Source organism: Pundamilia nyererei, unplaced genomic scaffold (genome assembly GCF_000239375.1).
Source record: "Pundamilia nyererei isolate P.nyererei 1_Seehausen unplaced genomic scaffold, PunNye1.0 scaffold00471, whole genome shotgun sequence".
In the NCBI taxonomy this organism is placed as follows: Eukaryota; Metazoa; Chordata; class Actinopteri; order Cichliformes; family Cichlidae; genus Pundamilia; species Pundamilia nyererei.
In genome coordinates, this window is record NW_005187872.1 from 71,634 (window position 1) to 82,116 (window position 10,483).

Consider the following 10,483-nt stretch of genomic DNA (forward strand, 5'->3'; position numbering starts at 1 on the left):
TCTGTCATGTCCCTCACCCTCTCTCTCCGTCTGTCATGTCCCTCACCCTTTCTCTCTCTCCCCGTCTGTCATGTCCCTTGCCCTCTCTTTCTCGCCCACAGACCTCTCACGGACCACCTGACCCATCCACGACCCCGTACTGGGAACAAGGAGAAGCAAGAAGCAGAGCGGGAGGATGGTGGCAGGATGTTCTTTCTGTGAGCCTCTGCAGACTGATCAGACTTACAGCAGAACCAAGAAGGGACTGAAGCTTTCCCCTCTGATGGGTGCTGATCAGGCCCTTCGTGACCTCTGACCAACACCACTACTGTCTGCACAGCTCTGACTGTGAGCTTCTCAGGTGGAGGACTGTAATCTTCTCCAGGGGTCGAGGACATCAGGTTACTTCCTTTGAGCCTGAAACTTTTCCCGGAGTTTCTTGGTTTTGCCTGCTTTTAGTTGCCTTTTAAACATTTTTCTGACACTTTTTTCTTTTGTATGTTTGCTCCTGCAGATCTGTGAGTGGCCCGATCAGTAAGGAGGACGATTATCTGCTCCTGAGTGTGAAGCAGCTAAATTTCAGTTATTTCTGAATAATTTGTTCACTTTGAAACTTTTCTCATTTCCTGCCGTCCTCCCCAATCCTCCCCCTCTCTGATCTCCTTGTGGACTCAGAGCTAATTGAGCCGCCGGCTCTCCTTATTATTCATGTACAATTACAGATGTGATAATGTGCTTAAATCCTTCTAAATGACCGTTCATGCCTCGCGCTCGCTTTGAAGTCTCGTCAAAGATGGAAAATCTGCAGAAAAAAGGGAAAAAGCAAAAGCCAATCAGAGCGCCAATCTACATTAACCAATGAGGCGAAGAGGGGGGACACGCCTCCTCCCGCCTCCCCCCCTTTTTCTTCATGTAATATAAACTCAAGTCCATTAATTTTTTAAGCTGTTTTTAATACATTTTGTGCAGAAAGTTTGGAGCGCTGAGTGTCGGCTGCTCCAGCTGACTGCATGAATATTAATGACGGTGTTACGATGATTAAAGAGGCTTCAGCTCAAATCCAACACAATCCGCTTGTGATCCGGCCCGCCGACACCACACCGCCGCCACACCGCACATGAATTTAGATACGGACATTAAGCCGAGGAGACACACGGCGAGCTGGGAACGCTCACGCACACGCGTGCAGAGTAAACATGAAGCCAAACACACTCCGAGATCAATCGATCAGCAGGAAACCTGCTGCTCTTCAACAAACGAGCGATCAATAAAAGTGAGACAAAATCGCTCATGTCGATCAGAGAGGAAATCGACTGATCAATAACCAAAGAAAATACCTCATGGTCATGTGACCTGATCATGTTTTTCATGAAAATTATTCTTAAAACAGGTACTGCCTTTCACAGTAAACTGAAGGTCTTTTTGTTCTGAGTAAAATCACAGTCCACACCATGCAGGTAGCACACCTGCGCCCTGATCTGTTTCCTGTTACAGGACAGCTGATAGCAGTCACTCGTTCTCAGTTCAGGAAGAAACGGAGCAAATGTCTCAGATTTATTTGGTTAATCTGGTCCAGGCGTCCGTTTCCTCTGACCGCAGCAGGCGTAACATCTGCTTCTCCTACAAACAGAATCCATGTTTTACTCCAGTCGCACTATTTTAATTATTCTGCACTTTTAATTCAAGCAATTTATTGCTTGAGCTACATAGTCCCCGTTTACTTCCGGTTTTCTTGTCTTTGATTTTTAGTCTCTGGCCTCTAAGCGCTGATCAGTAAATGCTCATTATTTGCATTAAATCCTGGACGTCATCTAAATCATCCTGCAGCTCCGTCACAATTGGCTGTTTCCTGTCCTTCATCTTGGAAGCTGCAACACTACGAGTGCAGCAAGAAGCTGGTAATTGATTATTGATTATAGCACACAGGGTTGAAAAGGCCACTTCTACTCAAGAAGTGATGTCATTTAAATATATTTAATGTTTTCATATTTAAGTTGACAGCGATGAACCACTTTTATGTCACTCAAACTGAAATTATCTTCACACACATTTATCATCACCTGAAGATGACTCCAGGTGCAGCTGTACGATCTGCTGACCCCGGTACACACAGAGACACACACACACACACACACACACGCAGACACACACAGAGACACACACACACACACACACACAGAGAGACACGCTTACACACACACATACACACACACACACACACACACACACGCAGACACACACAGACAGACACACACACACGCGCACACACACGCGCACACACACACGCAGACACACACACGCACACACACACGCAGACACACACACGCAGACACTATGGTCAGTAGATTTAATTTATTGAGAGAAGAGGAAGACAAAGGCTGAGTTTGGCTGAGAGGGAATGAAGAGCAAGAGGGAGGAGACAGTCGTGTGAACAGTGTTTAATCTGCAGAGTGGGTGGTCCACGGACACACACACGCACACACACTCAGTTTTATTGTTGTTAGATGGGTGGGCTGCAGACTCTGGTTTGTTTGAACAGGCTGAAGTAGCTGCTGCTCTCTGTGCAGGAGTGTGTGTGTGTGTGTGTGTGTGTGTGTGTGTGTGTGTGTGTGTGTGTGTGTGTGTGTGTGTGTACGAGCGCTTGTGTGTTTCTGTGTGTGTGCTCACGCTGGCATTTCATAACATTTGTCTTGTTTAGATCTAAATTGTGATTCCTACTTTGAGCAGCGCTTTTATTTTGACAGTGTGTTGCAGCTTTACCTGTAAAAACACTTCCTACCTGCAGGTGGCGCTCCACATTACAAGCTGCTGAATTAATCGACAAATGATTTATGGAAAACTACTGTTACTGATACAGCTCAGGGGACCAACTAAAGACCAAAGAGCTTGTAAAGCAACAAACGCAAAACAGAGGATATCGCCGCATCCTGACACGCCAAAGACACAGGAAGTAAGACGCCACCAGCGCAGTGTGAAGCCCCAGGCTGATGATGTGATGGAGGGCTTCCTACCACACACACAGGAACAGAAACGGGCCTCAAAATCATCTTCATCTTCTGAAACCTCTGAACAACCAGACGGTTGTCATCTGCTTTCGCCCTTTCCCGCATTCCAGAACTCGGATGTCGAAGTGACATCACTCAGGAGTTAGCGTGTTCCAGAAAAACAATTACATTTTTTTGCTTGATGCACACTCAAGGATTCAATCCTAGAAAGGAGATTCTGCTCATCTGGATGTCGTGTTTTCAGGGGGAAAACAGTCGCATCCCTCATCAAAGGAACTGAAGAAGTCGCTTGTGGCTTATTTAATGAGTCTCAAACACCAGTGGAAGTACAGGTTCCCAGTTCTAACCTCTACTTCCTGTGGGGCTGCTCCAACTTTCCAAGTGGGAAACCCGAGTTGAGGGGGTGTTTCACAAAAGATTTCCAACTTTCTAGTCTTATGGAGGAAGGTGCGTCTCCCAGCAGAATAAAGTAACACCTCTACTTCCTGTTTAATGTCTAAATTTGGTGGTATGTTTAAACGTTTTGAACTTTCAGAGCTTTGTTTGGACATCCTTTCACATTTACAGGATTCGTAGCGTTTTGACCATGTGCAGGTAAGTCATCACTTGTTAAACTTCAGGTTCTTCACGCGACCTGAGCTGCAGGATCCAGGTGACCTCTACGTGTGGTTCACAGTAGTAACACCTTCACTGCCTCCTTCATACGTCCTCAGTAACCTTTGAACTCAAACACGTCCTGACTTGAACCAGATGCTCCCTCTGTGCTTCTGCTTCACCTCCACAGCTGTTTTAAACATCTGGAGCTCTTAAACACGAGAGAACTCTGTGAGCAGCTTGCGTCAGATTATTGATCAGTGAGAGGCTGAAGGAGCTGAAATCTAATGTGATGAAGATCAGAGGTGAAGAGGAGGTGTCCATGAGTGTGCAAGTTCAGATGAGAGGATGAAGAAGCAGTTTGGACTCTGTTTTAATAAAAGGAAAAGAAGAAGCTGCCCTCACGCCCTTGTGTTCAGCTCACTGCCGCTCCCTGCTGGCTGCCTCCTCCTCCTCTTCTGCAGCTGACCTTCATCACTTTTCTCTACTAAATCACAGAAAATAAAATCCCACTTGGGTAATGAAGTCTTCTTTCATTTTAATCCAAACCTCTAAGGTTTAAGTTAATCTGACCCTTTGTTTTCACGATACCTCTAAAATCTGCCCAATCAGAAGACGGAAAAATACAAAAACCAACCAAACTTCACGTTACTGGTGAAAACCTAAAATCTGCCCGCAGCTCCCAAATCCATTATTGGCCTCGACAGGCACCGGCCGCAGACTTTATCATCACAGCATTTTTATTCTCTATTAAAGAAATTCATACATGTAGTCCACATTTCGGCTTCAACCCATCTGCTTCTGAACCGCGTTCAGAAGCAGATGGGTTGAAACCTGCCTGATGATACAGCTTCATCATCATCCTCACCATCAATCGTTACACCAATAACATTGATAATAATAATAATAATAATAATAATAATGGATTGCATTTAATACCGCTTTTCAAGGCACCCAAAGCGCTTTACAGTTCCACTATTCATTCACTCTCACATTCACACACAGGTGGAGGCAGCTACGGTTGTAGCCACAGCTGCCCTGGGGCAGAAGCGAGGCTGCCATATCGCGCCATCGGCCCCTCTGGCCAACACCAGTAGGCGGCAGGTGAAGTGTCTTGCCCAAGGACACAACGACCAGGACAGAGAGCCCGGGGATCGACAGTAACACTAAGATTCAGCAACATCTTTTCTCATTTTCATTAATCAGCAGCGCCGACTGTTCATCATCATCATCGTCACTGTGTGAGTGAGGCTCCTGGCACCACAGAAGAAGAAGTAAACAGAGACGCATATGGAGGCACCGGGCGACTGAATACTGTGTTTGTTTCCTGCACAACTGTTTCACACGCAGAGTTTGATCTGAGCGAGGACGCCGACAGACGACGGATTATCACCACGGGTGGGGGTGGTGGGGGGTGGGGGCGATTTAAAAAAACAAAACTAACTGCAGCTTTTCTTTTTCTTCTCCTTCAATAATTCAAGCACACTCTCTCAGCACTTTAAAGCATGAGGATCGTCCCAAAGACGATTTGGGTTTAAATTAATAAATTAGTAAATCAATAACCGATGGAGGGCCAGCGACCCCGGTGTGCCGCTCACAGACTGTAAAGAAAGCCTGGATTTTGCCATGGTGATGTCACCATGGCAAAATCTAAACATGCCTCTTTTTGCTGAAGTGACCTGCCCGCTGAAACGTGAGAAGCGATCACGTCAAACACTTCCTGTCAGTCATGGAGATGAAATGAGTGTTGCCTTGGTAACCAGCGATCACAGCTGTCACTGATCTCCAGCAGGTTTCATCCTCTGTGTTAACACGAGCCTCTCAGCCGATGTCTCACCGCAAACACAAAGTCCAAATATAACATGTCCTCGAGACACATTTACACAGCAGATTACTGAGCGTGCTCAGCAACCACGAGGAGGACGCTCTCAGAGCTCGGAGGACAGCTGATTTTGAACAGGACTCTGTCCCTGTGAGCGGCAGCAGGGCTCTGATGTGAAGGAGAACAGCTCCCCCTGGTGGACATTTGCTGACATCACCTCGGGACCTTGGGATGCTTCCATCAGGCTTATTGATCATCAGATTTATTGATCTTTGTGTCATTTTTCGGCACATTTTCTGGTTTATTTTATGGGACCAGCAAATTTGCATCAAACTCATTGATTCAAAACTCAAAATCATCAGCATGTGAAACACGAAGCTCAGGAGATGTTGCAGACAGGACGTCAACTTCCTGTCTAAGCGATGGGGCGGGGTCTGATCAACGAGCATGCCTCACTGAACTGATCACAGAGGTAGGTAGGGACCACACAGCACGCAGCAGAGGGCCGCCAATGACTCGCCAGCCACACTCTGAACCACTGGTTACCCTGCTTAGTAGTAGGATTTACAGTAATATTACCTGTGTTCACATATAGTATCTGTGGTATTACAAGTAGTATGACCTGTGTAGTATCTCTAGTATTTACAGTAGCATTACCTGTGTACATATATAGTATCAGTAGTATTATGGATGATCCGGGGCTTTCTCTGTGAATGTCACGTTCACGTGGCAGCGTGCTCGCTGCTCGCTCAGATTTGAAGTTTCATTTGTCGCTGTAGAAGTTTTCTTCCCCTGCAGAGTGAACAGCGGACGCTCATGTTTCTGTCACTTTTTACAGAATCCAACTCAAAGTAATGTGATTACCGTAATTGTTGGGCTATAAGCCGCTACTTTTTGCACAAGCTTTGAACCCTGCGGCTTTTAGTCATGTGCGGCTTTTCTATGGATTGTCCATGATTTTTGTCATATCGTAAGACGATTTGTTTTGTTTGTTCCGCTGTTGTACGGCACTACGTTGCCTGGCGGAAGGGCATGTGATCAGACACACAGTATCAGCGTTCAAGAGTGGTATGTTGGTCACGTGTCCATCCGCCAGGCAACATAGTGCTGTACAAGTAGCGCAAAAAACAAACTTCAAATTAACGCTACGCGTTCAGCGGGAGTCGTGGATGACGAGCGGCGATAAACTTGCAAAAAGCAAGTTATGCTCAACTCCACCGGTGGAATCTAACAGCGTGGAAAAGTGTGAAAACATCCATGATCACCAACGGATTTCGAAGGGCTGGACTGCTGCATGATGGAGAGGAGGACACCGCCACGGCCCTTCAGAGGGTGTTTGACTCTGACACTGACAACGAGGATTTGTTTGGTTTTGAAAGTGACAATGAAGGAAAGAAGCGGAGAGTGGATGACGTAGCCATCCTGAGCCTGTTCATATCCAACACTGGAGAAGAGGACTTTGGTGGTTTTAGTGGGCAGGAAGAAGAGAAAGATGGTGAATGACTGACTTTTCTTCTTGTTAAAGCCGTGTCACTGCACCTGAGCCTAAAAGGTAGGCTGAATCTATTTTTCTGGTGTGCTGTAGGTTATTGTTATGTACTACATTTGTTACTCATTTATGAAGCACAATACATCAATACATGTGTCCTACTTGTAATTACCGCTACTTGTACATATACCTAAAAAGTTGTGCAAATATGTACCCATAACTTGTTTTTCAAAATATTAATAAAAGGGGTGTGTCTCCAAACAGCCATCTCTTTCCTGACAATTCCCTTTGTGCATATTCTCTTACATATGATAAGTCAACATTGAAGCACCTGCGGCTTTTAGTCAGGTGCGGCTAATGTATGTACAAAACAGGATTTTCCCCTGATTTTTGCTTGTGCGGCTAATATTCAGGTGCGCTTTGTAGTCCGGGAAATATGGTACTTCCTCGCTTTAAACCCTGCATGGTCATACTGTCTCCATCACTCCATGTTCTGCACACGTCTGTTACCACGGACGCCGCACGCTCGTACGTCACTCATGAGACACTGACAAAAAAAAATCACGGTTTAGTAACGCAGTAACGCTGCGTGCTCATGGGAAAGTAACAGTAATCTAATTACTTTTTTGCAATACTAATCCCTTAGTTTTTTCAGGTAACGAGTAAAGTAATTGAATTACGTTAGTACTCATCTCTTATTATAGGTGATATTACCTGTGTAGTATCTTTAGTATGTACAGTAGTATTACCTGTGTACATGTCCACCAGAGAGTCCTGGAGCTCTTTGCTGGGTGTCGTTGTGGGCTGACTGGTCTCTTCTGGACTTTGTGATCTGGTTTCCCTGGAAACACAAATACACACTATCAATCACCGCTGTCATAGTTTCCTGAGGTTGGGGGATGGAGCTAAATGCAGCCAAACAGAGAGCCACAGGGAGCATCACTCAGGGAACCAGAGTGACAGGGAACCCTTTTTCCTTTAGTTTTTGTTTCAATAGAGACACATTTGAACAGCACACCTCAGCACTGGAGAAAAAAACCTGCCCACCACACCTGAAGCCAGGTGACTGTCCACCAACTCAAACATTTATATTGTGACCTGCAGCAGCAATAAAAACTGATTTACATGTTTGATGGATTTTCTACTGATTTATTGATGTTATTGGTTCATTTCTTAGAGCAGCTCAGAGTGACTCGTGCTTTCTGACCTTTAAACAGGAAGTAAAGTCTGATTAACGGTAACAATGTCAGAGGTAACGAGGTGACCTCCATCAGGTAAAAGAACCTGACTGGTCATTCCTGCGGTGGATTCCCGTGGTAATCAATATTCTCTCCACGTGAATCGTTTCCCTTATCAATACACAGAGCACAGCTAGCCCCTCTCTCCCTGTCAGCAGCTCCAACAGCCAATCAGATGGCTTCTTCATGATCCAAACCTCAAGGCGGCGCCGCCAGTCCCTGGAATTATTGATCCAAGACAGGTTTAACTTGAATTCAACTTTTACAGTTAGGCGTTCAACTCTGGACCTAATCACTAGATCATCACTTATCAATTACTGATCGATCAGTTCAGCCTGTCTGACAGATTATTGATCACTGATCATACAGTTCTTACTTGAGTTGGAGCTGCAGCTCATTGATCTTCCTCTTTGCCCTCTGCAGAGCAAACTGAACATCTGCCGCTCTATGCGACGCCATCGCCACAACTTCACCTGCCTGAGAGCATGCCTGAGGTCTCCGTTGTAACCAGGTAACACATCGAGGAGGAGCTGAGCTGTGATTGGCTGACAGTTATGTGAAGGTTAAATATTGATAAGGTCACGGGATCGGGTGACTCGAGAAAAACAGGATCTGTTTCACAGTGATGTCACAGTGAGGCCTGCTCTGATTGGCTGTGTAAAGATGACACAGTGAAGCCACATATTTCTTAATCACTTGTGTTTATTGCTTATTTGTGAGTTATTGGCCTTCGGCATCTTGCAGCAGTTTGTCCAGCAGAGCAGTGTCCACACGGTGCTTCATCACAAACTGACCATTCAGGTGGAACACAGGTATGTCCCACCTGTACCTGTCCCACCACAGCCGGTTCTCTGGGAGGCTGATGTCCACCTGCTGCAGGACCAGCTGACACACACACACACACACGGACCCACGCACGCACACACACACACACACGCGCACACACAGGTAAAATACGTGGAAAACATACAGACTTTCTTATCAATACTATTGTGAACATGGCAATCAATCACATCCCAGTCTATCAATAACACATCATATATCAGCCTCTCAGTCATCACTGATCAATCAGTAACGTCAGTTCAATTAACTTTAAACTTTATTAACAACAGTTTTATAACAAGCTTCTCACCCGGTGTCTGAACGGCTGCAGCTGCTCTTTGGCTTCATCACACAGAGGACACGGATCCTGCAGAAAAATTTGAACTTTATTGCTATTTTCCCCCCAAAGCGTAGTAATAATACATAATCTGACTGGTATTTAAAGGGTATAATATCTGAATTTGAATAAAATTTAGATTATCATGAACAGCACTGATGCTAATCTAAAAAAATTCAAGTCAAAAAAGTGGAATTTTTTTCTTAATATATATGAATTTTGTAGCATTTTGTAAATGTAAACAAGGCGTGGCCATTTTTGGCCACGAACAGTTTGAGAGGGAGTTTTTATGTTTTTGCTCTCCCTGCACAAAAATAACAATGCTATATAATCAGTGTTGATGTGAATCAATTACATGCCCCAGACTCTACTATTAATAATACAAGAAATTTCAGTAGCAATGCAATTATATAAAATTGTGAGATTTGAGGTTGTCTTCCAGCTAGTGCAGTGGGCAAACAAACTGGTGTTTAAAGGGTTAAAAAGTAATAATTATTTTATATTTATGACAAGAACTGAAGTTAGTTAAAAGCTTTATGCAGAAAAAAATTGGAAAAAAAACCAACATAAAATAATAAAAATTACAGACTTAATCTGTTGGTGGCCACTTTTGGCCACGAACAAGCTGAAAGGGTTGTGATTTTGAACAAACCCAGAAGTCCAGATGCTTTTCTTTCCAAGCTCCTGAGACTATGGTGTTAATGTATCGAACAGGTGTGGCCGTTACCTTGGTGAAAAGTGTGAGAGTGGGTAAAGTTCTAGTGGAAAACAGTCGGAGCTGCAGGGTTGCAGGTCCACAGAAACTCTTCATCACAAACATTTCATCTGAGAACACCAAGAGAGACACAGTTACTGACCTGCATGCAGCTGGGCCTTCAGAGAGCAAACACGTCCTCACAGAAACCAATCACAGGTTCAGCAGGCAGCGCGTTTGTGCACGCCACTGTCCTCCACGCTTTGGTATCATTTCAGCCAATCGTGCTGCATCTCAATTTTCATGAACGACGCCGCTTACAGCTGCACAGTCACGCCAGTCTTTTGTATCATTTCAGTGATACATCAGTGCCAAGTCTCACGGTGTGTTCACACCGAACGCGATAGAGGCAGGCGGAGCGTCAGGTTTACATGTAAAGTCAATGGAAAGGCGCGCTGACCCGCGATTGCGGCCCCCGCGAAAATTCGGAAGCGTTTTGGCGT

At 45.0% G+C, this 10,483-nt stretch overlaps 1 protein-coding gene across 1 annotated transcript in view; it reads right to left on the reverse strand.

Moving 5' to 3' along the window:
* The window catches only part of mipol1 (mirror-image polydactyly 1), a 42,087-nt gene extending 32,016 nt beyond the window's left edge, over positions 1 to 10,071 (reverse strand). Inside the window, exons 1-3 of the mRNA XM_005753850.2 lie at positions 10,014 to 10,071; positions 9,260 to 9,316; positions 7,639 to 7,730 (exon numbers count right to left, since the gene is read on the reverse strand). Coding sequence (XP_005753907.1) covers positions 7,639 to 7,730; positions 9,260 to 9,297 — 130 coding nt within the window. The 5' untranslated portion in view covers positions 9,298 to 9,316; positions 10,014 to 10,071. The remainder of the gene's footprint in view (positions 1 to 7,638; positions 7,731 to 9,259; positions 9,317 to 10,013) is intronic.
* Between the last annotated feature and the right edge of the window lie 412 nt (positions 10,072 to 10,483).